The sequence below is a fragment of the Brassica oleracea genome, chromosome C4 (genome assembly GCF_000695525.1).
Source record: "Brassica oleracea var. oleracea cultivar TO1000 chromosome C4, BOL, whole genome shotgun sequence".
Classification (NCBI taxonomy): domain Eukaryota; kingdom Viridiplantae; phylum Streptophyta; class Magnoliopsida; order Brassicales; family Brassicaceae; genus Brassica; species Brassica oleracea.
The window spans coordinates 36724401-36741630 of NC_027751.1; the positions used below are offsets into that span (position 1 = coordinate 36724401).

At 35.0% G+C, this 17230-nt stretch overlaps 2 protein-coding genes across 2 annotated transcripts; both read left to right on the plus strand.

Annotated features, from left to right (window-relative positions):
• The first annotated feature begins 3619 nt into the window (after positions 1-3619).
• On the plus strand, positions 3620-6105 carry LOC106338785. The gene is made up of 3 exons (XM_013777683.1): positions 3620-3743; positions 4520-4609; positions 5111-6105. Exons 1-3 carry the CDS (start codon positions 3620-3622, stop codon positions 6103-6105), a joined length of 1209 nt encoding a protein of 402 aa, XP_013633137.1.
• Positions 6106-11957: 5852 nt separating this feature from the next.
• On the plus strand, positions 11958-16028 carry LOC106337126 (imidazole glycerol phosphate synthase hisHF, chloroplastic-like). Its single transcript, XM_013776173.1, has 19 exons — positions 11958-12161; positions 12233-12315; positions 12394-12488; positions 12577-12680; positions 12747-12916; positions 13006-13120; positions 13195-13250; positions 13343-13381; positions 13552-13650; positions 13820-13882; positions 13969-14031; positions 14137-14219; positions 14364-14472; positions 14546-14599; positions 14820-14907; positions 15204-15241; positions 15320-15425; positions 15547-15713; positions 15799-16028. Exons 1-19 carry the CDS (start codon positions 11999-12001, stop codon positions 15856-15858), a joined length of 1755 nt encoding a protein of 584 aa, XP_013631627.1. The 5' UTR covers positions 11958-11998; the 3' UTR covers positions 15859-16028.
• Positions 16029-17230: the final 1202 nt, after the last annotated feature.

Below are 17230 nucleotides of genomic sequence, written 5' to 3' on the forward strand. Positions count from 1 at the left end.
CATTGTCTGCAATATAAAAAAATTAAACCATTAAAGTTATACATGGTTATACAGTTATACCATTAAATTTATACTTCGTTATACCATGTTACAGAGTTTTTTCAGTAATCAGCCCGTATAATCTAACCAAGTTTCCCCAAGTTTCAGAGTTCTAGATGTTTCTCAAAAAACCAAATAGTAATCAGCTTTCTTTGATTCAATCGTCCCTTCATTCCTGACATTCAATCATACAGTTGTTGATTATCCAATTGAGTAATAGACAGACCATCCACACTTTCCGATCCTTATACACAAATGAATAAGAAATTTTCCATTACTACGAATCGAGTCTTCAATTCCAAATTGTAATCAGCTTTGATTCCCGACATGCAATTATACAGTTGTTGATGATCGAATTTCCTAATAAACAGACCATCCTAACTTTCCGATCCTCGACTAGTTCATACACAAATATGAAATCTTATATCCAAATCGGAATCCCTGTGAATTGAGTTAATCATCTATGAGTGGTGGATGACGGTTCTAAAACGATGGAATTTGAGACATACCCTGCAAAACAGAATCAATAGCTCAATGATTCAGCATCCAAGCGACGAAACCGAGTTAGCAATTCGATGATAGCGAGGAACTCGGAAGAACACCACGATGAGGACGAGAGAGGATCGAGGGCGGGTTCGAGGGCAGTGGAGCCTTGAGAGAGGAGAGAGAGAAGAAGAATTCGATTAATTAATTGAATTTATTTCATTAATTTAAGTTTAAATCGGTCATGGGCACTTTCGACATTAACAACACTCCTCGAGAGTATCAGAATAGACAAGAGTACGCCAGAATTCGTAAGAGTATGCCAGAATATGTTTTGCCTCATTAAGAGCATCTGAGATTATTCCCCCCAATAATTCTCACTGGCTCGTCTCTATTCTTCCTACCCTTTTATCCTTTCACTCCCCAAAATAGTTTTTTTCCATTTATTTCTTCAATTAAATAAACCAACCACAATTCAACTATATACATGGCCCACAAGATTACCTTAACCAATGAGAGCTCAGTTGACCCACATGTCATTCTTCTTCCTCGTACTCTTTCCTCTTCTTCAACCTCCATTGGCGATTTTGAAGCTCTTAAAACAGGCAATTCTTGTTCGTTTGAGATGATTTTTTTTTTGTAAATAACATTAAAATGTCGTGTATATCATGGGCAGTGTTTAAAATATACGATTTGATGAAAATTTAAGAGATTTAAAACGATTTCAAAAACTGTGTTTAGGGCTTTCGGGTATTTTTTTCGCCCGTTTTTGATGAATTTTTTTGCTGAAATGTTATTAAAACAAGTGTATATCTCGGCTAGTGTAAAAATAAAAATATACAATGAAAATTATGAGAGATTAAAAAAGATTTTGAAAACTGTGTTTATAGATTTTGGGTATATTTTATGTGTGTTTTGATGATTTTATGTGTGTAATTTCACTTAAGATGAATTATACATCATGGGTAATGTAAAGTCCTAACAATATCGTCCTAAAAGCGGATTAGTTAGTACAAGGATAAGTTCTGGGTATTACTGGTATTACTAGTTTTACTAAGGCAAAATAGTTTTACTGGAAATACTAGGATTACTATATTTATATTTCTTGCTAGTATTTCTAGTATTACTTTGTATAGTACTGAATTAAATTAGTATTAGTAAAAGAAGATTGTACGGTGTGAGAATTAATTCTAAGCATCTTAATAATGATAATTCTAATGATATTCTATTTTATTTCAGGAAAATGCAAAATCCGCATTGCACAATCATTTGTTTTGATTATGATGGATATTATATGAAAGATGGGGCTGAAATAAAATGGATCTCGGGAGATGGTGAAGGAGAAGATGAAATTCACACGATTGTGTTGAGGAAATCAATGGAGGAGATCACTTACTCTGGTTTGGTTGAGCGTATTTACAGAAAGATAAAGGAAGATGAATCTAAGGTGCAAGTGAAGATTAGTTACTTTCCAATGGTATTGTATTCGTAAAAGCAATCATACATCTGGAATGATGAAGACATTTTTGGTTATCCACTGCAAGTAAATCATGAGAAGTATAGAAGTGTTCTACATGTGAAGTTCATCAATGAAGAAGTGCAACTTTCAGAAGAGGATGATGAAACTGACGGTTATGTCGGTCTATCTGATAGAGAGGCTATAGAGGCTGGTGATGAGGATGGTACTGAGAATGATGAAACTGATGTCTATGTTAGTATATCTGATAAAGAGACTACAAAGGCTGGTGATGAAGATGGTAATGGTGATTTGTTCACTTTTCACGAAGATGGTGTTAATCAGAGACGAGATGATGGTATGAATTTGGTTATAGGTCAAGAATTTATAACCAAGGAGGCAGCAAAAGTTCTTATTCAAACGGCGTCATATCAGAAATCTTTTTAATTTGATATAATTAAGTCGGATACTAAGAGATTTGTGGTTAAATGTCGAGGAGCCAAAGATGGGTGCGAGTGATTTGTGCGAGTTGCAATGTTAAAGAATTCAAATATTTGGACGGTTAGAAGTTACATCAAGCAGCATACATAATCTGTCGTTATAAGAACACTGCCTGATAGAGAGGCTGGTGATGAAGATGGTACTGAGAATGATGCAACTGGTAATGAAGGTACTGGTGGTGTGCTCACTTTTCACGGAGAGATTGAGATGGGTGCGAGTGGTTTGTGAAGAGATGAGCATGTGTTTGAAGATATAGAAGTAAGACCACGAGTTGTCTATCAGCCACGGGATGATGGTACAAGTTTGGTTTTAGGTTAAGAATTTAGAACCAGGGAGGAAGCAAAAGTCCATATTCCGACGGCTTCACATCAGAAATGTTTTGAGTTTGATATAATTAAGTCGGATACTAAGAGATTTTGAAGGTACTGGTGGTGTGCTCACTTTTCACGGAGACATTGAGATGCATGAGAATTTCATGGAAAGAGATGAGCATGTGTTTGAAGATATAGAAGTAAGACCACGAGTTGTCTATCAGCCACGGGATGATGGTACAAGTTTGGTTTTAGGTTAAGAATTTAGAACCAGGGAGGAAGCAAAAGTCCATATTCCGACGGCTTCACATCAGAAATGTTTTGAGTTTGATATAATTAAGTCGGATACTAAGAGATTTTTGCTTAAATGCCGAGGAGCCAAAGACGGATGCAAGTGGTTTGTGTGAGTTGCAAAGTTAAAGAATACAGATCTTTGGACGGTTAGAAGTTACATCAAGCATCATACATGTTCTGTTGTTACTACAAGAACACTGCCTGATAGAAGGAAATGCACATCACAAATCGTTGCATCTGTTTTGGCTCAAGATTATCCTGGTACATTTGACACACCAGTTCCCAAAGTTCTGATCAATTTGGTTCATCGTAGGGTTGGTGTGCATGTATCATACACCTCTGCATGGAGAGGAAAATGAGAAGCTGCTAATGAAGTGCGAGGAAGTCCAGAAGAGATTTTTACTTTATTATATTGTTATATGCACATGCTGGAGCAGACGAATATTGACACAAGAACTCGTGTGATAGTGGATGAGGCCAACAAATTTAAGTATCTGTTTTTGCCCTGGGAGCTAGCATAGAAGGGTTCAGTGCGATGAGGAAAGTCCTCATTGTGGATGGAACACACCTCAAGAATGTTTATGGTGGAGTTCTCCTCGTTGCGTCTGCTCAGGATCCTGATCATCACCACTACCCAATTGCGTTTGGTGTAGCAGATGGTGAGAATGATGAAAGCTGGATATGGTTTATGGAACAGTTGAAAGTGAACCGATGATAGATGCTTAGAATTTTGTTCTTTCTCTTCTATCTCCCATCTATTCATCCATTTTCTTTAGTTATTCACTAGAGCAATTATGATCTGGAAGTCGATCTGGGGCAAGTGTTCGGATCTATTATGACATATCCATAGGGTGCTCAACGGACCCCCCCCTTTTTTTTTATTAAAAAGCGTTTTCGCACCTTTACATTAGTATTGGTACACAAATAATTTTTTTTTATAACCTAATCTAGTGTATTCATATTTCAATTATAAGTTCCGAAATATAGCCTATTTTTTATGTTTTAAATAGAGGATATTATCCTATTTCAATAACCGCTTATTAGTCATTACTAAGAAACATTCTAGTATTGATATTTAGTCATTTTCAAATCCCTTTTATTCGTTTTAATAGTCGAAAAGAAAAAAATAGAAAAAACTAGATATAGATATTATAGATATTCTCATATTCATGTACTACTTATCCCTAGAGAATACCAGATTAAATAGAACGATTTGAGAAAAGGATATAATGAAATTTTTTTCTGGGATTGGTTCTTCTGATAGAAAAAAGAATCTGCTTTATTTGACCGAGAGGGCCAAGAAACTAAAAAACAATTAATTGTAAAAACAAATAAAGATATATTATAGAATAAAAAAAAAAGAAACAAAGAAAAAGTTCTTATTCGAAGCGCCTCGTGATCGTCAACCAATTCTGTGCTTCAATATAATTACCAGGAGTAAGCGTTATAGCCTGTTTCCAATACTCGGAGGCTTGGTTTGCTCAAGCCGCCGAGTATTGGAAACAGGCTATAACGCTTACTCCTGGTAATTATATTGAAGCACAGAATTGGTTGACGATCACGAGGCGCTTCGAATAAGAACTTTTTCTTTGTTTCTTTTTTTTTTATTCTATAATATATCTTTATTTGTTTTTACAATTAATTGTTTTTTAGTTTCTTGGCCCTCTCGGTCAAATAAAGCAGATTCTTTTTTCTATCAGAAGAACCAATCCCAGAAAAAAATTTCATTATATCCTTTTCTCAAATCGTTCTATTTAATCTGGTATTCTCTAGGGATAAGTAGTACATGAATATGAGAATATCTATAATATCTATATCTAGTTTTTTCTATTTTTTTCTTTTCGACTATTAAAACGAATAAAAGGGATTTGAAAATGACTAAATATCAATACTAGAATGTTTCTTAGTAATGACTAATAAGCGGTTATTGAAATAGGATAATATCCTCTATTTAAAACATAAAAAATAGGCTATATTTCGGAACTTATAATTGTATCCGATGTCCCGAGATTGGTATATCTTTCAGATAGAAACAAAAGCTTGATCAAGTCAGTACGTCTATTGTTCCCTGAGGCCGAACATGGGTATTATATATGGCATTTGTCTCAGAATGTTAAAAGCCACGTCTGTAACAACAAAGATACTTGTGCGTTCAAGTTTAGAGAATGCGCAAATGCTTATACGGAGGCTGAGTTTAAGTACCTTTATCATGCTTTTCGCAGGAAGTATCCTAGTGCAGCAATGTATCTTGACAAAAGTGTTGAAGAGAAGAAATGGGCTAGATGTTACTTTAGAGGAGATATGTACAATGTTGACACCACCAATTCAGTAGAATCTTTTAATGGTGTTATTAAGGAAACGAGAAAGTACACCTTACTACCAATGTTTGATGTTATCATTACAAAAATGTCTGAATGGTTTAACAACCATAGGAAGGAGGCAGCTGAAATACCATACACACTGAAGCTTGTGCCTATTTTGGAAATCGAAATGTCTAAAAGATGTATTGATGCGAGGTTTCTTACGGTTGACGAATTAAACAGCTTCCATCTTGAGTACAGTGTGCATGGTACTGGCGGCAAGGTTTATACTATTGATATGGCTAGGAATACTTGCAGTTGTGAGCAGTTTGATAAAGACAAATACCCTTGTGTGCATGGAGTGGCTGCTGCCACATTCATGACTGCGGCAGCAGGAAGGGAACTCCATCTATCTGAGTATTGTTCAAAATACTATTTGGTGGAGCAATGGGCTTTGGCTTATCACATGACCATATATCCTTTTCCTCATATGTTTGATTGGGTTATACCAGAAGATGTTAGAGCAAATAAAATACTTCCTCCAAATTTTGAAAAGAAAAAAGGAAAACCACAACAAACAAGATTTTTATCAGTAGGAGAATCCCGTGGAAGAGGAAAAAGAGGCAGAGGGGGAGCTAGAGGAGCCAGAGGAAGAGGCAGAGCCAGAGGAGGAGGTATGGCAGCGTATTTTGAATGTGGTAGTGGTTCAGGTACTACCTAGGTTTTACTGGAGTTTACTTGACTTATTATGTGAAATCTGGACTACTAGTGATTTCTGGTTTTGTTATGTGTAATTTGGAATAGTAAGTTTTACTGGTTTTATTATGTGCAATTTCGAATACTAGGTTTTACTGGTTTTATTATGTGCAATTTGGATTACTAGGTTTTACTGGTATTATTATGTGCAATTCGAAACCAATATATATCACTAGGTTATGTGTAATGTAGACTATCTTTATATATATCACAATATAGTAAGGAGAATTTTACAAAATACATATTTCTGGTAAATTGTTTATGTAAATGTCTTTTTTGACGATAATAATATGGTAAAATCATTGGTTCTACTACCAAACCTTCATTTTTGAGATGGTTTTACTAGAAAAAAGTAAAAATTGCCAAAGTATACGTGTATGGTAGTATTACTATTAACTTGAAGATTACCATATGTATTACTAAGTGTTAAAAATAATATTAAATATATTTATGACGGCTGCACGTTTTACATGTGAAATGCATTTTTAATTCTTTTTTAGTAATATATATATATATATATATATATATATATATATATATATATATTAGTGTTTTACATGTGCTTACTATTTTCTGGTATATCTTTTTTCCTTTTTTAGTGTTTTTTGGCGTAATAAGCCCAGTAAATCTAGTTATCGATCTTACTCGTTTTTGGGCATAGTAACACCTGTAAATCTAGTTTTCCAAACCTGTTGCAACACACCAAGTACACTAAGATTTAAACATTCAAAAGCATTTTACTATCAAGTTTTAAACATCCAAAATACTTAACATCCCAAATACATAAGTCTAAGGCTTTGTTTTACGCTTTTTCCCCTCCGTGAAAGGAGTCTGCACCCACTGTGATTTCCTCTTTGGTCTGCCACTCTTCTTAGGTGCAGCAACTCGACATTCTCCTTGCATCTATGCATGATCCAAGGACTCGGTGCTTCCTTTGCTAGAGTTGGTACAAGTTCTGCAACAATATACATTGAGAGCAAATTTTAAAAACTTTTAGCCTTTGTGTTAGCCACTAAGAGATGGGTAAGTTATTTTACCATATTGGACTCAAGTCCCCTCACTGTGACGCCATTGATATCTGCCATTTTGGGTATTAACATGGAGATGGAGGTTCACTTGTGACTTGTGAGTGAAAATCACATAAGGGACAAAAGCTCGTCTGAGAGCGACATTCTACGGACTTACTAGATCAACATCGACATTTCTGGCTCTTGCGGAGTCCCTGTAGCAATGGGGATGAATACAATCTTGACGTCTCTAGACATGACAGGCGCAATGCTGAATTTGCTGTGGCGGAAGGAATTCAGAGTTTGTAAGTTGATGGGAACCGGTTATAGATTCTCTGCTTTGCAATTATAATCCAGCATCACATTTTCTTTTTGTTGACAGCGACGTATTTTGTTTAATAATAAAAAACAAAGAAACGAAAAAAGAAGATAATAGAACAAATTCTAAGCCCAATATTGTTATATATTCTCTCTGTTTCCGAAACTAAGATTTTCTAAAGTGTTCACGCTTATTAAGAATTCAATAAATGTTTATAATTTAATTTTTCTTTTACTCTATTATACATTTTCCAATAACTTTTCACCAATGAAATTTAATCAATTCAAATATTTTTATTTAATGTTTCTTAAAAGTATAAAAAATACCTTAAACATATAGAAAATCTGTCTTTGTGGAACAAGTAAAAAATCTAAAACATCTTACTTTCGGAAACGGAGAGAGTATAGGTTAAACGAAGTTCGTAAGTCCAATTCAAGGCCCACTATTTATATTGGATCAAATGCTGAGATGAGCCACTTGGTCTCCAAAAAATCTCAATTAGACCCATCGTAAGTCCAATTCAAGGCCCACTATTTGTGTTTTTCTAGTGCTGGTTAGTAGGTTTCTCGCCTCAAAGTTCATTTTCTTGATATGGACATGAAAATATTATAAGAAATAGAGCAATTGTAATCACATACACAAGAAGAACATGGTGAAACTTGCATATTTTGATATAAAATATGATATACATATGTTTGTTGTATCTACAAATTTGATTTCAAATAGTTTTTGATTATTATGTTTGCAAATTAGTACATTTCACTCTTTTTATTATTTAATTCTATTTTATAATTTAAAATTTTTCCTACAAAAAAAAAACAAATCTTCAAAAATTTATGAAAATTTTAAAAAATTATGAAATTTATAATCCCTATATATATATATATTAGTGTTTTACATGTGCTTACTATTTTCTGGTATATCTTTTTTCCTTTTTTAGTGTTTTTTGGCGTAATAAGCCCAGTAAATCTAGTTATCGATCTTACTCGTTTTTGGGCATAGTAACACCTGTAAATCTAGTTTTCCAAACCTGTTGCAACACACCAAGTACACTAAGATTTAAACATTCAAAAGCATTTTACTATCAAGTTTTAAACATCCAAAATACTTAACATCCCAAATACATAAGTCTAAGGCTTTGTTTTACGCTTTTTCCCCTCCGTGAAAGGAGTCTGCACCCACTGTGATTTCCTCTTTGGTCTGCCACTCTTCTTAGGTGCAGCAACTCGACATTCTCCTTGCATCTATGCATGATCCAAGGACTCGGTGCTTCCTTTGCTAGAGTTGGTACAAGTTCTGCAACAATATACATTGAGAGCAAATTTTAAAAACTTTTAGCCTTTGTGTTAGCCACTAAGAGATGGGTAAGTTATTTTACCATATTGGACTCAAGTCCCCTCACTGTGACGCCATTGATATCTGCCATTTTGGGTATTAACATGGAGATGGAGGTTCACTTGTGACTTGTGAGTGAAAATCACATAAGGGACAAAAGCTCGTCTGAGAGCGACATTCTACGGACTTACTAGATCAACATCGACATTTCTGGCTCTTGCGGAGTCCCTGTAGCAATGGGGATGAATACAATCTTGACGTCTCTAGACATGACAGGCGCAATGCTGAATTTGCTGTGGCGGAAGGAATTCAGAGTTTGTAAGTTGATGGGAACCGGTTATAGATTCTCTGCTTTGCAATTATAATCCAGCATCACATTTTCTTTTTGTTGACAGCGACGTATTTTGTTTAATAATAAAAAACAAAGAAACGAAAAAAGAAGATAATAGAACAAATTCTAAGCCCAATATTGTTATATATTCTCTCTGTTTCCGAAACTAAGATTTTCTAAAGTGTTCACGCTTATTAAGAATTCAATAAATGTTTATAATTTAATTTTTCTTTTACTCTATTATACATTTTCCAATAACTTTTCACCAATGAAATTTAATCAATTCAAATATTTTTATTTAATGTTTCTTAAAAGTATAAAAAATACCTTAAACATATAGAAAATCTGTCTTTGTGGAACAAGTAAAAAATCTAAAACATCTTACTTTCGGAAACGGAGAGAGTATAGGTTAAACGAAGTTCGTAAGTCCAATTCAAGGCCCACTATTTATATTGGATCAAATGCTGAGATGAGCCACTTGGTCTCCAAAAAATCTCAATTAGACCCATCGTAAGTCCAATTCAAGGCCCACTATTTGTGTTTTTCTAGTGCTGGTTAGTAGGTTTCTCGCCTCAAAGTTCATTTTCTTGATATGGACATGAAAATATTATAAGAAATAGAGCAATTGTAATCACATACACAAGAAGAACATGGTGAAACTTGCATATTTTGATATAAAATATGATATACATATGTTTGTTGTATCTACAAATTTGATTTCAAATAGTTTTTGATTATTATGTTTGCAAATTAGTACATTTCACTCTTTTTATTATTTAATTCTATTTTATAATTTAAAATTTTTCCTACAAAAAAAAAACAAATCTTCAAAAATTTATGAAAATTTTAAAAAATTATGAAATTTATAATCCCAATACCATCAGTTTCTTTTTAATATCTAAATTTTTTATAAATATTATTTAGTTTTACGTTTTGTATTTACGTACCTAACAAATTTTTATTTTAATTTTATAGATTTTGATTTAATGTATTTCAACCAAAAAAAATAGATAACAGGTTAAACTACACAAAAATATCTAGGAATAGTACAACTGCTTGATTTAATATTCAACCATAATGTTTAAAACATGATATACGTTTAAAACGTGATGCACAATATAAAATGAAATAACATAGTTGTCCCAGTATTCGAGTTGTACCGGTTTGTACATAGTTGTACTAGTTTTTGAGTTGTACGAGTTTGTACATAGTTATATTTTGACAGTGAAATCGAAAAATTTAGTTGTACGACATAAAATTTGAACTTACCTTAGTTGTACCACTTCTTTATGTGTACATGTCTTTGCCCCAATAAAATGAAATCATAAATTTTGTTAAAATACATTTCATGTATGTTTTCCAAAAATTATGTGGACAAAGAAGTTAACAAACCTTAAAAGTATAAGGTAGATCATGCAAACTTATGTGATTGTGTTAGATTTGCAAAAAGAAAAAAAAACCCATGAAATATCATAAGGAACCTTTATAAATACTTTACAATTTAGCCACTTTATTGATTTTTTTCATATGGCATACTCGAAGGAATATTTAAATTCCAGAACCTGAATAGTTATACTAGTTATATAAGTATCACTAGTCTGGTAAATCAGAAATAGTTGTACCATTTATACTAGTCGAACATATATTGTGTGATATATAGTTTTTCCATGATGAATGATGAAGCACTGGATATATTGACATTTAATATGTCAAAGTCCGTTGATCTATTCAATAATACTTAGAACAATAATATTCAGCAATTTCTCCACGCTTAATGATGGCAACAATTGCATGCACACAAGTTTTGAGAACATGCATAGTTCTACTAGTTTTTGAATTGTACCAATTTGTTTAACTACAATTAACTAAAACCATCTTCTTTTCTTTTGGTCAAACCGTGCGACATTTATATATATATAAAGTATGCATCTCTCTCACTACGCTAACCTAGCCGCACCACTTTGGTCAAGGGTGACTAGATTGGTTTTGTTGTTGTACTTCTTTTCCTTCCTCTCTTTCTTCTTGATCACATTTTTCTTTTCTTTTGTTTCTCCTTTCGTCTTCTTCTTACATAATTATAATATGTTAGTACATGGAGGAAGAGACGACTTGGAGCTGCCGCATCTTATCACCACGGTCACTGTTTTTCAGTACCGGAGAGCCATGCCATCAAACCGGACTGGAGTTGTCATACATCACCGTAGGAGGAGTCGTGCCATCGGAAGCCAACATTGATGCTCTCGCTGGTGATATACAATGAAGAGAAGTTTTGACGGTAACCGTTGGAGCCTCGGTGGAGTTGTGCCATCTGAAGTCATCATTAATGCTCTCCTTTGTGATATGATATACAATGAAGTCGAGCAGTTTTAACGTGGAGAGAAGTACACAAACCGGAGCTTTCACTGCCGACCACCAACATGCACCACCGGACGTGCATCTCATGCCACCGGAGAAGTAGTTACATTACTGGAGCCAATGGTCGAATATTCGATAACCGTTAAGGGATAAACAAAACGCATCAATGGAGAGAGTCTAAGTGAATGATTAGAAGATGAGAGGAAGAAACAATGATTGACAGTTTACAAAAACAAAAGAAACGATGGTTGATGAGGAAGAAGAATGAGTGGACCCAAGTGTTTGTTGATTGGTTGGTTGGAGAAGTAAAAGAAAAAAAAATTATTAAGGGTATAAGTATAAATTCACCTGAAATGGTCCATATCGATTAAAAAAAGAGGTAATAGATTATTTTTTAGGCTTTTGGTGCATATTAGATTAATGTCCATTTATATTTTACCACCCGTCGGTAATAGTGATGGTTTACTCGAAGTTGAATTAGCAAAGGAAGCAGTCTCCTGAATAGCTATCAATGGAAGCAACTGTGGCGGCTTCATTCTCCTCTTTTGTCACTTCAACACAAAACTCTTCTTCTTCCCCTTGTTCGTTGTTACTCTCCCGGAAGAATCTCGGCAGTGTTAATCTCAGATTCAAATCCCGCCTCTCCGTTCGCTCATCTTCCACCTCCGATTCTGGTAACTTACTTCAAATTCAGTAAATTTCTTCTTTTTCGATCTCAAGCTTTCGTTTTTTTGTGTGCCTATAGTTGTGACTTTGCTTGACTACGGAGCTGGGAATGTCCGTAGCATCCGTAACGCTCTTCGTCACCTCGGTTTCAGCATCAAGGACGTAAGCTTTTTTTTTTTTCCTTCTCTAATCTCCATGTTAACGTAGTGGGTGATGCCATTGGGGAACTTGAAATGTTAGGTTCAAACGCCCGGAGACATTCTGAATGCTGATCGCCTCATCTTCCCCGGCGTTGGAGCTTTTACACCAGCTATGGATGTACTTAACAAAACCGGGTAAGCATGACTAACCTTTCTTTTTGATTGATTGATTGATTGATTGATTGATTGATGATAAAGTACATGTCTTATTTGATGTTTGCAGGATGGGAGAAGCTTTGTGCACATATATTGACAACGACCGTCCCTTTCTAGGCATATGTCTTGGCTTACAACTACTTTTCGACTCTAGCGAGGAGAATGGGCCAGGTTCTGCTCTATTGCCCCCCTCTCTTGTATTATGACATCATATACTCAACTGTATATTTGTGTCAGTCAAAGGTCTTGGTGTAATACCGGGAACAGTTGGACGCTTTGATTCTTCAGCTGGTATAAGAGTACCCCACATTGGCTGGAATGCTTTGCAAGTGGGGAAGGATTCTGAAATTTTGGATGATGTTGGAAACCGTCATGTGTATTTTGTTCATTCTTACAGGGCCATTCCGGTATTGATCTGAATAATCTCTTCTTTTTGCTGTCGTGTTTGTACTGTCTTCTTTTCATTATTTTTTTTTTGGTTCTGTGATTGTTGCAGTCAAATGAAAACAAGGATTGGGTTTCGTCTACCTGCCACTATGGCGAATCCTTTATATCTTCCATAAGAAGAGGAAATGTGCATGCAGTCCAATTCCACCCAGAGAAGAGCGGGGGTATGATGTTTTACTCTAGTTATTTTGTTGTTGATATCTAGTACCATACTAATTCAGAATCTGGATATTCGCAGAGGTGGGTCTTTCTGTTTTGAGAAGGTTCTTGGATCCAAAATCATCCTCGAAACAGGTAGATTTCACTTCAGCCGTTCGTGCACAACGTAAGCTTCCTGATTTTTTTTTTGGTTTTGCTAATGGAAACTACACTTCACTTGAAAACAGAAGCCAGAGCAAGGGAAGGCTTCAAAGCTTGCAAAGAGAGTAATAAGTTTTTTCTTTCATTACCGTATTCAAATCTTACAGGAAGCAACCGCTGTACCCCGCCTTCGTATCTTCTCCACAGGATTGCTGATTTTTTTTTATCTGTTCACTATTATTGCAGGAATTTTATCACTATCTAATGATATATATATATTTTTCCTTTTCTCAAGGTGATTGCTTGTCTTGACGTGAGGACTAATGATAAAGGAGATCTTGTAGTAACTAAAGGGGACCAATATGATGTGAGAGAGCAATCTAACGAAAACGAGGTCTGTTGAAATTGCTGCTTTAAATGTCGTATCCTGGGAAGTGTTCTTTGAGAAAACGTGAAATATTGTTGGTGTTTAGATGTTTTCTTCATAGGACTATATCTAATCTGAGAGGTGCTGAGGTTGACTAATTATTGTCGCCGTGAACTAATTAACCTTTCTTTTGCAGGTTCGAAATCTTGGAAAACCTGTGGATTTAGCTAGGCAGTATTACAAAGATGGTGCAGATGAGGTATGTTTTCTTGTTGTTAGTTTCTCAAATACAGCTTTTATTTAGATTTTGTTTGCCATTAAACCATTCTTCCTTTGGGTTTTCAGATTAGCTTTTTAAACATAACTGGATTCCGAGATTTTCCTCTAGGGGATCTGCCGATGATACAGGTACTAAGATTAGTTGTTATTATTATTTTTTTTTCTCATTAGAGCTGTAAGAATTACTTCTGTAGTTATGTGTTTTTGATTTAGATAATTTTACATGCTTTATAGGTTTTGAGGTACACATCAGAGAATGTCTTTGTACCACTAACCGTTGGAGGTGGTATTAGGGATTTTACAGATGCTACCGGCAGGTACATGTTAATAGTTTTCTTTTCAGCTTGTTTCTTTTGAACATGTCTACATGGACATGATTTTCGTTTTTTTTCTTTCTTTTAGCGAGGGCATTGCTATTTTTACTCTCCATAACTATTTAATATCAAATTACATTTGCTCAGGTACTATTCTAGTTTGGAAGTTGCTGCTGAGTATTTCAGATCCGGTGCTGATAAGATCTCCATAGGAAGTGACGCTGTTTATGCTGCGGAAGAGTTTATAAAATCAGGGGTAGGCTTGTACTTGCCGTCTAATTTTGTCGAAGTTGTTCATGCTAATCCCCTTTTCTTGATTATTCTTGCAGGCGAAGACAGGAAAGAGTAGTTTAGAACAAATATCCAGAGTTTATGGAAACCAGGTAAGTTTATTCCGAGTCTATAACAATTGGCCTTCTTTTTACACAAACCTCATCTTGCAGAAAAGGGGATGTCAGTCAACATAAGTAGCTAAGTTACAGATTGAGTAGACAGTGAATATACATTTGACTGCGTTTTAGATAGTTATTCTTGTATTCCCCATTCATGTGTGAAACCGGAAGCAGCTTTTGAGTTAATTGATAAGAGTTTTTCTCGTCACAGGCAGTGGTTGTAAGTATCGATCCTTGTAGAGTTTATGTGAACGATCCTGATGATGTGCCATACAAAGTCATCAGAGTAACTAACCCAGGTATTCCAGTGTTCTCACCCCTTCTCTCTTTGCTTTGTGATGGTCTAAACGAACATTGTTGACTCTGGCTACATATTATACATGGCAAAATTGAGCGTTCTCATACATTACAAGTTCAAGGGAAAATACTTTGGAAGCTATGCTAACACTAGTTTCAGATGTTATGGTTCATCTTGCGTCAATCTTTTCTGAGCTTTCTTGTATAGCCTTGTGTTCTTTGTACTATACAGAGAATAGAGTTTCTCCATAGTTTTGCATACAAATCTAATACACCCGAGTTAACTTGCTGTTGTTAGGTCCGAATGGGGAAGAATACGCATGGTATCAGTGCACGGTAAAAATACAGCCACCCTTTTTACCAGTTATTCTTGAATTTGTCTCATTCTTTAAAATATTGATTCATCCCTAAAAGGTAAGTGGAGGACGAGAAGGTCGTCCTATTGGAGCGTATGAGCTTGCGAAAGCGGTTGAAGAGTTAGGTGCTGGTGAAATTCTACTGAACTGCATAGACTGTGATGGTATGTACACACTCAGAAGGTCCTTTTAAGTCTCTAAAGCCGCGTTGTTTCAGATGTTAAAAATCATTCTACGCGTAATTTTCTCTCCTTATTTTTGTGCCTATTCTCTGCTGAGTTTCAGGTCAAGGAAAAGGATTTGATACAGACTTGGTGAAGCTCATATCTGATTCTGTAGGCATACCGGTTATCGCAAGCAGTGGAGCAGGCACTCCTGAGCACTTTTCTGAGGTGTTTGAGACGACTAATGCATCTGCTGCGCTTGCTGCCGGCATTTTCCACCGGAAAGAGGTAACAACCTTGTTATATTCTCTTTAATACCTTTGAATCTTAAACCGAGTTTGCTAACTGTTCTATGCCTTTTTTTTGTATGAAGGTACCCATCCAGTCTGTGAAAGAGCACTTGCTAGAGAAGAGCATAGAAGTCAGGATGTAAGAAGTTCGGTTTACGGTAATCCGTTTCTGTTTCAAGACTTCACGTGTTACAGTTATTCATGTTACACTTCCAACAAGATCGATTCTTATTTTCAATAAGTTATTATTATAAAAGATTTATCGATCAGTGATCCTTTCGTTGTATGAGAGTAGATGAACTTGTGTTATCTTTTTCTATGGCCATAAGAAAGCATATAAGTTTTCAAAATTATTTACTTTTCAGTTATCTCATCTAAAATCTTTATCTACTAATAATAGCAATCCAATTTATTGTTGAAAGGTTGTGAATCTCAACATGCTAATGGCAGAGAGAGATGATGTTTGAGCCGAAGTAGACAATCTACAATCAGAGATGAGAAATAGAGACATCCAAATCAAGAAAATGGAAGAGCGTAGTTGTTAACAGTAAACATGTCAATTAGGGCCGAAGCCCGTAGCCCGAGCCCGCCCAGCCCTAAAAATTACCGGGTTTGGGCTTAGCTTTATAAGCCCAAAAAAAAATGGGCCTTTCGGGCTAAGCCCATTTGAGCTTTGGGTATTTTGGGCTTAAATCCGTTTGGGCTAGGGCCGGCCCGAAAACCCGAAATTTATATTTTAGCGTAAATATTATCCTTCTTTCTTGTAATCGAAACAATTATTAGTATCGATATATTATTTTAATATTTTTATCTAAACTCTAATAAAGCAAATATAAAAGTTTTTAATGCACTTTATTGTTTCCATTACAAGTGTTACATTTTAAATTTTACAAAAGTGCATTCTTCTTTCATGTACAACATGTTTTTATTTTCAAAATATAAAATATAAAACGTTTGACCATGTTTATCATAAATTTTGTTCTCTTATATTTTTTGTTTTAATTGATATTTGATTATTTAAATCTTATTAAATTTGGTTTGTAATGAAACTCTTTTTTTTAATGAAAATTCACATGTATTAAAACGATGAAAGTGACAATGACAAATTATTTTTCGAAAAGCCCACAAAAGCCCGAAAAGCCCTGTTGCCCTATAAGGACCGGGCCGGGCTTTGAATTCTAGGCCCAAATTATTTTCGGGCCGGGCCGGGCCGGGCTCAAATATTTACGGGTTTAGCGGGTTTGGGCCGGACCGGACCGGGCCAGCCCGAATTGACACCCCTAGTTAACAGTACAAATATTATATTAATTGTGTATCAATCTGACATTACCAACGAATCTATTTTTAATCCCAAATACCTCATCTTTTAATCCTGTATATACTATATTAGATGTCAGAAAATTTGACATGTACCAACTAACAAATATACCTAAACATTATTAATATATGGAATTCAAATAAGTTTCATCCCATATAACTTATTTGTTAACAATGTAAATATTATATTAATTATCT